The 12,882-nt window shown below is 37.2% G+C and overlaps 1 protein-coding gene across 1 annotated transcript; it reads left to right on the top strand.

The window, feature by feature from the left end:
• Positions 1-5,017: 5,017 nt before the first annotated feature.
• On the top strand, positions 5,018-10,463 carry LOC125247516. The gene is made up of 2 exons (XM_048158857.1): positions 5,018-5,577; positions 5,973-10,463. The coding sequence occupies exon 2, from the start codon at positions 5,973-5,975 to the stop codon at positions 8,130-8,132; it is 2,160 nt and encodes a 719-aa protein (XP_048014814.1). The 5' UTR covers positions 5,018-5,577; the 3' UTR covers positions 8,133-10,463.
• Positions 10,464-12,882: the final 2,419 nt, after the last annotated feature.

The raw sequence follows: 12,882 nt of genomic DNA, 5'->3' as shown, positions 1-12,882 counted from the left end.
TCTGCATGGGCTGGCCAGTCGTATACAGAATGAGATCTATGCATTGGATTTACCCACAGCATTAGACGTGCCCAGAAGAGCCTGGTTCCTGTTGTGGAGGATCTTCCTTCCAGTGTCAGCATCGATACGGCTGGCCCCTTCTTCGATCTCGATCCCATGCAGGTGGGCAAAGCTCGTCTGTCCAGGGAGGAGAAGGAACGACGCAGAACACAGGGACAGGGAACACATGTCTCTATTGTGAAGCTGCAGGACATTTCACAGTTAAGTGTTCTTTAAAAGTCAAAACCCCGTCAGTTGAGATGAGGTTACTGACGGGTGGCCTTGCTTTTAAGAAATCCTCGCTTGCCACTACTCTCCTCACTGTCAGACTGTAGTTAGTGTGAAATGAATGTAGGCCTGTTTTAAATATATTTTGGTAGGTTTTTTACTTGGGCAGACTTTGCATCCATTGCCTCTGACATGAAATCTCACCGTCACGCACCTAACTTGGAAACTCTTAAGAAAATCCTAAGCTCATAGGTGTTCACCTAAGTTACCTAAGCTCATAATTATGAGTTGTACTGATGTTCATGTGCATTTTATCTCGTAAATACATTCTTCCTGAAATGATTTAAAAAAACTGTAACTGCTGACACTAAACCTTGACCCCCATTGGCCTACCCCAACATCCTACCATTGGTTGAACCAGAAGTTGATACATATAGACCGCAATGATTGATATATGTTTCGAACACGCCATAAAGCAAATGCCATCACACTCACCAACAATCGATTTAGCTGTACTTTTGCTTAACAACTGAACTCGCTGGAGTGCACACTATTGGGAATCTGTGTTGCAGTTTTGGCACATTTGTCAGAAGGAAAATGGGTCTAGAAACTCATTGTAGCTAAAAACACAAGTCTCACCATATAGTTCATATCTGAGAATGATTAAATTATTTTTAGATGATGCTATATAATTTGTTAGATGAGACCTTCTTTTTGTGCAAACCAAAGAAAACGTGAGGTATGAGCTGAAACATCTAGTTTGTTTCTGCTAACTGGCTCTAAGAGCAGAATTTTCAAACCCAACTTTTGCCTATACAGCTCAAATGTAACAATGAGCATTTTTCAAATTAAATTATTTACAGTTTTTCTCATTACAGATTGCTTAAACACATTTCTTGAAAATGCCTCATATTCTCAAAATAGTAAACACAAATCCATAACATCTCACCCAATTCCCCAAACATCCTATTTTCAGGTCAAAATGAAGCTCTACATTCAAAACCATTCACTCTTGCATGCTTGATCCACCCCTGGCACACATCAACTGAAATGTCTAGTCAGGCTTCTTCCATTCCATTGTCTCTGTGTCCTACAAAAATAGAAGTACTGATTACTGTAACTGTAACACATCCTTTTTACAAAATGGAAGCAGACAGAAACTATATCTATATGTAAGGCAATTTGATGCATGTGTTGTAACAGAGTACAGCACTCAAAACGTTACAGCAGAGTACACTGAGGTACACCTACTTGTTTTTCTCCCTGAAGGTGGTGATGGATCGAGGATCGAGGCGATGGTGAAGCAACTTAAGTTTGGCTGAACTCATTGCCCAGCCTCCCTCATAGTCATACCATAGACAAGGACATGGTCAACTGGTGGCACAAATTTCATCCGAGACTCCTTGTCTCCTTGCACCTCATGCTTATCCTCGACCTCCTCCTTTTCCTCTTCCTTCACCTCTTCCTCCACTCCTTGCTGCTCTTGCTCATCCTCTTCCTCATCCTCTTCCTCCTCCTCCTCCTCCTCCTCCTCCTCCTCCTCTCTGGTGTCCTCGACCTTTTCAATCACGTTCCAAAACTGAATGAACTGACTCGGGCTCTTTTATCTCTCTATTGAAGGTTCTGATTGGTGTGTGATAAATTTTGACTCTCAGTGTTTCCACGTGGGTAACTGTGTGCTAATTGAGCTCAAGCTATGCTAATATGGTGTAGGCAATGAGAAATGAAGGTATTTGTGTCTAGAGTTTTGCAGTGACAGTTCAACAAATCTGATTCATGTTCAAAACAGGGGAATAGTGTTTATAGTTTAGGGAAATGGGTGTGCTTTTTGATAAGTGGCATTATGGTTTTGAAATTTTAGTTCAAAAGCCTGGTTATAATGTTTAAGCAATCAAGAAAAAATGTAATTTGTTAAATATTTAAGTAGCTTACTACTTCAGTAATTTATTTTTGTTGAATACTATGTTGACCTGTTATGATTAAATGTACAATTCAATGAACTGTATTTGAGTTCTACTTGTTTAGTATAAAAATAGTATTGGCCAAGATAAAAGTTTACAGGAAATTTATTTTGAGTTGCAAAAAATAATCATGAAGTAAGTTTTATAAGTATGACCTTTACCTTTTCAATAATTTGCTCACACTTTGAATATCAGGTAGGCTATTAATTCAATTCAAATTTATTTCTATAGCACTTATCACAGTTTTGCATGGTTGCAAAGCAAATATACATACATATAGAAAGTAGTTACAAAAGTAAATATTTGTAATTATGACAAATAAAGAAAACAACATATAGTCAGTTTGATGAAAGGTGAATGGTGAAAGAAATTCACGTACCTGATCAGAAGTTTTATTACTGTAACGACAGACAAATCAGACACAATTATTTGTAACAGTTAAGTAGTTCTGCCGTCTATTAAGTCATGACTTAACCAAAAAGGCGATTAAAGCTGCGTTAAAACTGTGCATGCATGTAGGCCTATTTGAGATATATACGCGTCACACGTCTCTGGACTAAAATATTCTGCTATGTGAGATCACAATATAAGGCACAAGCTGATATGTAATTTTTTAATAGACAAACACGCTGCAAACTCCACAACACTTACAAAAAGACATCTTTGTCTATTTGTAAGTGTTGTGGAGTTTGCAGCGTGTTTGTCTTTTTGTAAGTGTTGTGGAGTTTGCAGCACGTTTCACTATTTGTAAGTGTTGTGGAGTTTGCAGCGAGTTTCACTATTTGTAAGTGTTGTGGAGTTTGCAGCACGTTTCACTATTTGTAAGTGTTGTGGAGTTTGCAGCGCGTTTGTCTTTTTGTAAGTGTGGAGTTTGCAGCGCGTTTGTCTTTTTGTAAGTGTTGTGGAATTTGCAGCGCATGTGTTGTCAAACTGATGAAGATGCACCTCCTCACAGGTGCAAACACTAATTGCTTAACTGATCCCTAACCAATCACTGATTTACTGCTCCCCCGGGACCCCCACACACACAATTGTGTTCTTTACTGTATTTTAAAGAATATACATTTGGTTTACATATGTTTATGATTTTGTTGTGTGCTACTCTATACAACAGTAATGTTTGGCCTAACAAATATTTTCTGTTTCTACATTGCATTGGTGTTTACAGTGTACTTGTTACCCCTCTCAGCAGAATACTTTCACTGTAGAACATTGTAATGAAATGTAGATATAAGCCTATGAAAGACCAAAGAGCTTTAGATTTAGAACATCAGTGTTTACATGGTATATCCAAACATTTACTATTATGAAAGAAGTGTTTGGCATTTGATGCAAATGCTTCATTCTGACATGTGTTTATGGCATTTTGGAAATTGTGTGTAGAGTTTTGGAAAAAGGTGACATAGTTTTGAAAACGTGTGTAAACAGTTAGAAAAAACTGTAATTGAGTGTTGACTGTGTACATTCTTGGCAACAGAAGTGAGTCATTATTTTATAAATTGTACAGTAGAAAAAGAGAAGAAGAAGAAAGTAACAGAATTGCTCAGGGCAGCTACTGGTCAAATAGTCCCCTATGCAGAACTTCAGTTGCCCCCTTGGTTGAAATCTATTTCTGGGGTTGGGTGTGTGGTGTTGATTTTGCCCCCATAGAGGGTGGGGTGGTGTCCCCTTGGTAGTTAGTGCCCTATGCAGACCACATATTTTGTAAATATGGAACAGTGGTAGTGGAATTGTTGTAGTAAAATCGTTGTAGTATAATGCTTTTACTGAAATGAAAACATGAAATTGCTGCCATTGATCAACAACAAATCCAACATACATGGTCTTTAGTTATTATGGAAGCTTTTTGTTCCACCACAGAATAAAAAAGCATAAAAGGTGATTGTGACTTTTTATCAAAAATATTTTTTATTTTGCAATTGTGAGTTTACATCTCACAATTCTGACTTTTTTCTCAGAATTGTGAGATATCAACTAAGAATTGAGAGAAAAAAAGTCAGAATTGTGAGATAAAAAGTCACAATTACCTTTTTTATTTTCTATTCATGGTCGAAATAAGCTTTCATAGGTTCTACATGTGTAAGGGGGAAAACCATAGAGATGCACAATCCAGCACACATTCTTACTCCTCTCCCATACCTCTTCTTCTCCCTTGTCCTGATCCAACTTCTCCTCTCCTCTTTCATCTATTCTTCTCCCTTACCCAGATATTATTTTCTCTATGGTCCTCTGTGTTGTTCTTCATACACACTGAACAAATCCAATTCAAAGAGTCCTATTTTACTGTGTGTCCATGTAATGAAAATAAATTGAACACCTGACTATGCCTCCAACTAAGGTTGGAATCTGCTATTTCTAAATATTTAAGTGATCTGCTAATTAAAAATTAGGTTACGCTTTAGATTACAGCCCGGAAAGTACTGCGTAATTACAATGAATTTACAGCATAACTTTCAATAATTATAGTGTAACTATACAGTAAGTATGTGTAAGTATAGGGGAACCATATGTAAAGTATTGGGAATAAAGGGGTAACAACCAGAAAAATAACAAATTATTTATACTGTAAATATTTTATAACTAAGGGGTACTTATGACATATAACTAAGGGGTAAATATGACATTACGGGCTGTAAATTAAAGTGGAGCTTGTTACCCTCTTATTTCATGTAGTTACAGGGTAAGTATGACATTACGGGCCGTAAATTAAAGTGGAGCTTGTTACCCTCTTATTTCATGTAGTTACAGGGTAAGTATAACATTACGGGCCGTAAATTGAAGTGGAGCTTGTTACCCTCTTATTTCATGTAGTTGGGCAATTCTTAGACTATGGGCACTTTCATGTCCTTTGATCATATTTTATAAAAAACATTTAATTTTGAAAAATCCACACTTTCATAGTTAAATTTACAATGAAAGTACTTTAGGAACTTTTTACCGGTAATCTATAATGATTTTTTCACCTTTTTAAACATCATTATACATGCAAATATTGCTGTTTTGTGCTTGTCCCACACCCAGACTTCTGATCTTCAATAATGAAAAAGAAGTGTAAAAAAATGATTTATCTATTTTTTTTTAATATGACTGAATAAAGTATCAGTAAAAGAATCAAAACATAATTGAGGTTTTTAAGGTCAGACAACTATTAATGTGATTTTATATACAAAATGTAGTTGTCCCACAGTATTGCCGTCATTTCCACCACAACGCTGTAATGTCCCTTTAAAAAGTTTTTTTGAAAGATTGTTTGGGTAGTTTCTATGGAGATGAACAATGACATCACAGCACATGTCTGACATGGAGGAGATTTTAAATTTCTTCAGCAACTTGGAGAAGAAAACTCAAGGTAAATATTGCTTGAAATGAAAATATTTTTATTGTATGTCATTTCCAAGCATGGCGTAACATCAAATGAGTTTGTAAATAAATTGATTTTTTAACACAAATAGATGTATTTTGCATGCATGCAATGCTTGCTACCAATTCATAGCTAATCTGTAATACTAGCTTGGATTTTTTTACAAAATACTGTAGGATTGTCATTTCCACCACCGTCATTTCCACCACATTACCTTCTTGGGTGGAAATGACAAAGGTGAGGTGGAAATGACATTTATGCTTACAAGGTGCAATTCATAGATTGAGTGGCTACATATGAATATTTTATTTATTGAAATGTACAACGTTAATGTATTTATTCAAATATATATTTGTTGAAATGCCTTTTCATCTATTTTTAAGATGCCGTGGAAGTCAACTAGAGAAAGGTCTCAGTCCTATAGGGACAGACTAAAAGAGGACCCTGTCAAATATGAAGAGCGACTGAAGAGAGACAGGGAGAGATACATAAAGAAAAAAGAAAGAGGGGTTGTAAAGCCAATTGCAGATTTGTCAAAGCGCGAACAACGCAAAAGAAGGAGACAATGGAGAACCAACCAAAGAAATTATAGGGAGAAGATGAACAAAGGTCTTAAGGTACAGGCCTACATTTCTACCACTACACCACCAAACTCTCCAGATTCTGTCCAGCCAGAACATGATGTTGATCCACCTCTCACACCACCCTCACCAACCTCACCATCACCCTCTGCCCAACATTTAAGTCAAAAACAAAGGGGAAGGAAAAAGGTTCTAAGAAACCGTTCAAAAGTTTATGCAGCATTGTATAAAAGCAAAGCTATGCTTGGGAAGGCTCTGCAGAAGGCCGAGATGTACCGCAAACGGTATGACCGATTAATGAAGAAAGTGAAGCAGGCTGACTCCCCAAATGCCAAGTCAAAAAAGCAGATGGCAACACCACCACACACTCTAAGAAGAACTTTGGTTTTCCATAATGCTCTTCTTGCTGAGCTGAGAGACAGATATGAAAATCTGTCCTCCGAGAGAGAAAAACAACTTATTTCGAAGATAATGGCAGGAAAGATCCTCAAGAAGTATCGCCTACTAAAAATGGCTAGAACAGAATTTGGCTTCTCAGCCAAGAGAATGAGAAATAATGAAAAGAGGTCAACAGCACTTAAATACACAAGGAAGAAGCAAAAAAACAGCATCACCACAGACACAGAAGAGAAAATCAAACAATTCTTGGAAAGAGATGAGAACAGCAGAGCAACAACTGGTAAAAAGGAGACTGTGACACAGAAAAAAATGAAAAAACAGAAGAGGTTCCTTAATGAACCCATGGAAATACTTCATGAGAAATTTAAGAAGGAGTATCCTGACATACAGATTTCTTACAGTGAGTTCTGCAAGAAACGTCCTTTTTGGATTATAAAGCCCACAATTAAGGACAGAGACACATGCATATGCAAGACGCATGCCAATATGCAGTTAATGGCAGACAAACTGCTGCAGCACAAAGTGATCAACAGCAGTAAAATTGAAGATTTGGTTGTCTCTCTGTGCTGTTCACCATACACCAAGGAGTGTATGTACAGAGAATGTCCCAACTGTGTGGACAAAGAATTGCAGATCTCGGCCTTTGACCCTGGGGCACAGACATTTTGGCACACATGGAAGGCAAAAGCTGAGGAGAGAGAGAAGAAAAAGAAAGATGGAACTAAAGAGAAAATCACAGTTCATCTCACTGTTAAGGAGAAAATAGAGGGCACATTGCATACTTTACTAGAAGACTTTTCAATAGATCTAAAACAAAAACTTGGAAAGCATGTGTATAACATCAGGCATCAGTATGCAGCTCTCCGTGGCCTAAAGGAAAACTTGAGAGAGGACGAGGTCATTCTGCATATTGATTTTGCAGAGAACTTCCAGTGCAAGTACAACAGTGAAGTCCAGGCGGTACATTTTGGAGATTCGCATCACCAGGTCTCACTCCATACTGGTGTGGCCTACACCTGGAAGGATGTAAAGTCATTATGCTCAATCAGCTCTTCTTTTCGCCACGATCCCTCAGCAATATGGGCACATCTAACCCAAGTGCTAACTTACTTGAGAGAACAACATCCCACTGCCACCACACTTCATGTGGTCAGTGACGGACCAACTACACAATATCGCTCAAAAAAAAACTTTTTCCTCCTCACCAATGTTCCTTACCAAATGGGTTGGAAAAGGGTGACCTGGAATTTCTTAGAGGCTGGCCACGGCAAAGGCCCAGGTGATGGGATTGGAGCGGCGGTGAAGAGAAGAGCGGATGATCTTATTGCAAGAGGGAAGGACATTCCAGATGCACGAGTACTGCTTGAGGAGCTTAAGCAGCAAAAGTCTGCCACAGAGCTGTTCTATATTGAGCCAGATGCCGTTGAGGCAATGGATGTTCACGTTCCATCTGAATTACAGACGATTCGTGGCACGATGAAAATTCATCAGGTATGGTCTCGCTGTTGTTTCTTTATACATTTTATGGTCTTGCTGTTGTTTCTTAACACAAGTTATGACTAATTGAATGCTCTGACAGACTTTTTTTAATCTCCTTGCAGATCACCTCTCATTCTCCAAGTCAGATGTCATGGAGGATTCTAAGTTGTTTTTGCTCTGCACCCAACGATTGCAACTGTTTCACACCAGAAACGGTCAGGTTTCAGCCATGGGATGAAGCTACCCCTACAACCAGTACACTTCCTGTCACATCCCAAGATCAAGGTCTGCAACCAATTTTGGACTTGCATGAGGGTCTTATCGGTCAGTGGTGTGCAGTGGTGTATGATGGAGATGTGTACCCAGGTATTATTCAGGATGTTGAGTTATACAGTGGTGCTCAAGTGAAAACAATGACCGCTATTGGGATCAATCGCTTTTATTGGCCACTGAGAGATGATGTCATCTGGTACCAACCCATGGATATAATAGGCCTCATCCCTGAGCCCGTACCAGTGACAAAACGGCACAAGGAGATTAAGACGGAAGTTTGGAAAGAAATCTGCAAGATTTGGCCTTGAATCACATTCTCTCTCTCTCTCTCTCTCTCTCTCTCACACACACACACACACACACACACACACACACACACACACACACACACACACACACACACACACACTCCCTCTCTCATAAACTGTCTCTCTCACACACACTACCTCACTTTCATGCACATTATCTCTCACACACATACCGTCTGGTCACCATAATTGCCCTCTGGACAAACCTCCATGTTTACTCTCTCTCTCTCTCTCTCTCTCGCTCTCTCTCTCTCTCTCTCTCTCTCTCTCTCTGTCTCATACACGCACAGCCCTCATGATCTAGGTGCTTTACAGTTCATGTTATATGATAATTGATATGGTATAGTTTAAGGTGTCTTTTAAATGTTCTCTTCAGAACAGTGTTCATCTAAGAGACCGATTAGAATTTTACAATACCAAACTAACTCACATACAGCATGTGCATGCTCAAGATGCTTTATAGTTCATGTCATGTTCAATGCATTGACATGACTAAAGTTTAGGTGTTTTTTAAGTATTCCAAAATTCAAAACAGTGTTCATCTAACCAATTATAATGTTACAATTTTACAATTACAATTTATGCGCAACTTACATTTTTCATGTGACTATTTGTGGTTAAAGTTGTTTACAGTAAGACTGTAACTGTTCATCTGGTTATGGAACCAAACAGACTAATGACTAATGATTTGTTAAATGGGTTTCAAATAAATGTTTTCTTTTTTTCTACATGGACGTCCATTCATTGTCATTTCCACAACACCCAGTCATTTCCACCACCTCATAACATTTTAAAAAATATGTACAAAATTCTAATCACTCATTAAAAATTTCTGCATAGTTTATGGGATAATGTTCCACTTAATGTAATAACACAAGTAGTTATTTTTCTGAAATGTATCTAACCAATGCAATATTATATTTCAGGTTGTGGTGGATGTAAGCTTTGTGTTTGGGCCTCATGACAATTAATTTACTTAATTCACAAATCTATGGTAATTGCAATATAGGTATAAATTGGTAAAACTATGTGTGAAAGTGGTCTTACACTGTTAAGAAATTATGTATATCATAATAATTTTAAATAATAATCAAATATTTACATGTGATGGAAATGACATTTGTTCAGTACGGATCGGAAAATATGTCAAAAAACACCAATTTGTCTTATAATGTAAGTGCATTCTCATATGGATCATTAAACTAGACTAGTTATATTTAACTGTTAGACTGTGACAATTTTGATTTGAACACTTTTTTTTCCCTCAAGTTCACAAGGCCAAAAGTGCCTGTAGTTGAAGAACCACCCAGTTACAGGGTAAGTAATTAATAAAATGCAAACAATCTGATATCACTGACTCTGAAACCTTTATTTGAAAAACAACTTTATTAAAAACAGGTCTACAACACTTATTATTCATTTTTTTAAATCAACTTTTCATTTCAAACTCTAAAGTCCTGACAGAAAGTAACAAGTTTTGTCCATTTTTTGGTTGTTGTTGTTTCTCGCTTGGCTTCCTCCTGCTCTTGTTTCTCAGCTGATGAATCTTAAAAAGGAATCCCGTTGCTATTCTGTATTATAAGAAAATACAGTACACCCAGAAATTCATGGTTTAGGCTATTCATCTTTTCGCTTCCGACCAGCTGTCACCAGCGCCTGCATGAGAGTCGACTTCGCGTTCGACGAAGCACATTGAAATGAGCAACGTAAAGCTTTCATGACGTTCTCGCGGGAGATTCGTGTGAAACTCGCGCGAGAACTGCCGTCTCTGTTATTGTGTCTTGTTTGTTTCTCATTCTCATTATCTGTTATTCTGTGTATTTTGTTGTGAGCATTACTAAAAAAATAATAAATAAAAAAAAAAAACTGACGGCATCCAACATCTGCGTGAGTTTACGCTACGTCACGCTTCAAGTTACGTCAAGCATGAACTCTCAACCCTCGCATGCATGCGCAGAAGACAGCTGGTCGAAAGTTTTAAAAATATTAAAATATATGGTATTTTTCTTACAAATACGTATCGTTTCACTTCAGAAGACATCGATTCATCCATTGGGGTCGTATGGATTACTGTAGTTATTGCTGTTTGTGCTGTTTGATGCTTCGACTTTTAGGAACACGTGAGCTTGCATTATAAAGCGTTCCCAGATGATTTTTTTTTTCTTCCTAAAATCCTTTTTGTGTTCATCTTAAGAAGGAAAGTCATATACATCTCAGATGGCATGAGGGTAAATGATGAGTACATTTCCGGGTGGACTGTATTTTTTAAATACAGAATAGCAAATGGGATTCCCTCTTAAGATTCATCAGTGGAAAGAAAGAAAAAGAGGAACAAGAGGAGGAGGAAGCCAAGCAAGAGAAACGAATAAGAAGTGTTGTAACTTTAAATCTGTTTTGAAATAAGTTGTTTTTCAAATAAAGTTTTCCAAGTGATATGACTGTTTGCGTTTTTATTTATTTATTTATTTTTTATTAATTACTTACCCTGTAACTACATGAAACAAGAGTGTAACAAGCTCCACTTTCATTTACGGCCCGTAATGTCATATTTACCCTGTAACTACATGAAATAAGAGGGTAACAAGCTCCACTTTAATTTACGGCCCGTAATGTCATACTTACCCTGTAACTACATGAAATAAGAGTGTAACAAGCTCCACTTTAATTTACGGCCCGTAATGTCATACTTACCCTGTAACTACATGAAATAAGAGGGTAACAAGCTCCACTTTAATTTACAGCCCGTAATGTCATACTTACCCTGTAACTACATGAAATAAGAGGGTAACAAGCTCCACTTTAATTTACGGCCCGTAATGTCATACTTACCCTGTAACTACATGAAATAAGAGGGTAACAAGCTCCACTTTAATTTACGGCCCGTAATGTCATATTTACCCCTTAGTTATATGTCATAAGTACCCCTTAGTTATAAAATATTTACAGTATAAAATAATTTGTTATTTTCCTGGTTGTTACCCCTTTATTCCCAATACTTCACATATTGTTCCCCTATACTTACACATACTTACTGTATAGTTACACTATAATTATTGAAAGTTACGCTGTAAATTTGTTGTAATTACGCAGTACTTTCCGGGCTGTAATCTAAAGTGTTACCAAAAATTATATTAGGTCTTCATTTCTGACTTGCTTTGTTTAAGCATTTGCAAATAAGATGAGAAAGATCCATGATTTTGGTATGGGGTAAACTTATATGAAAAGAAAATGTTAGCATTTTAGAAACGTGTTAAATGACTGCATTTTGTGTGAAAACAACATGAATTGTGTTAATATTATGGCCACAACAGATGGATGTTCTGCTAAATGTGTTTAGAGGTTTGGAAATGTGACAACAGATTGGACAAAAGTATGTTAGCAATTGAAAGAAACTGTAATAATGTCTGTTTGCTTATAGTTGTACTTGTAACAGTATAGAGAGATCACAAAGTAACCTCAGTTTTGCATGGTCCATGTCTGAGTGGTGGCGCAACAGGTAAGCTGCATGCTTTTGTGCAACAGTGACCCAGGTTCGATTCCAGCCCATACTGGTTCCTGCATTCAATATACATATACAACTTCCCATTGTCTTACTGGATAAGTAAGTTACTGGTATACTGTGGGTGTCTGTAAAAGGCATATTCTTAAGCTGTGACTTTATTTATAAAGATCACTTTATTGTAGCCTATTTGAAGCACACTATAATGATGCCATTAGCACACTTCAAGTTAACTTGGAATGCCATTGCAATGTGTTTTAAAATCACTAAAAGTTTGTTATCAGTATAATATTAATGTATGTTTAACATTCTTACAATGTAATTGAATTGCAATTCTAATGTCACCAAAATACATTTGAAGTTTATGCTGAGTGAATTCTGCATTTCAAAACCTAAATACAAGAATCTAGCGTTAGCGTCAGTTCTGGCAGGTCACGTCAGTCAAGCTTGCATCAGCTGACTCCCAGGTGACTTGCGTCTACCTATAGACCTTATTTACCAGAGAAACAAGCGTGCCGCCATCTTTAAAAAATTGTCTTTGAACATCCGTTTTGCGGTAGCTCTGTACATTTCTATGGCATCGCTGTCAAAGAATAATTAGCTGGTTAAGTGGATTTACTTGTTGTAGAGTTAATGAAAGTTATCATGAGCATTGTTATGTTTAAAGCAGATGTCTTAACAAATTTCAGTAGATCGGGATGATTTTAAAACGAGCAGTTCATTCATAAATGTAATATCGCTGTGGAAATACAAA

This window comes from Megalobrama amblycephala, linkage group LG15, assembly GCF_018812025.1.
Source record: "Megalobrama amblycephala isolate DHTTF-2021 linkage group LG15, ASM1881202v1, whole genome shotgun sequence".
In the NCBI taxonomy this organism is placed as follows: domain Eukaryota; kingdom Metazoa; phylum Chordata; class Actinopteri; order Cypriniformes; family Xenocyprididae; genus Megalobrama; species Megalobrama amblycephala.
This window is presented reverse-complemented; position numbering and strand designations above follow the sequence as displayed.

Excerpts from the sequence above, each read along its gene's own strand:
- LOC125247516 (XM_048158857.1), top strand. The coding sequence starts at position 5,973 with ATGCCGTGGAAGTCAACTAGAGAAAGGTCTCAGTCCTATAGGGACAGA.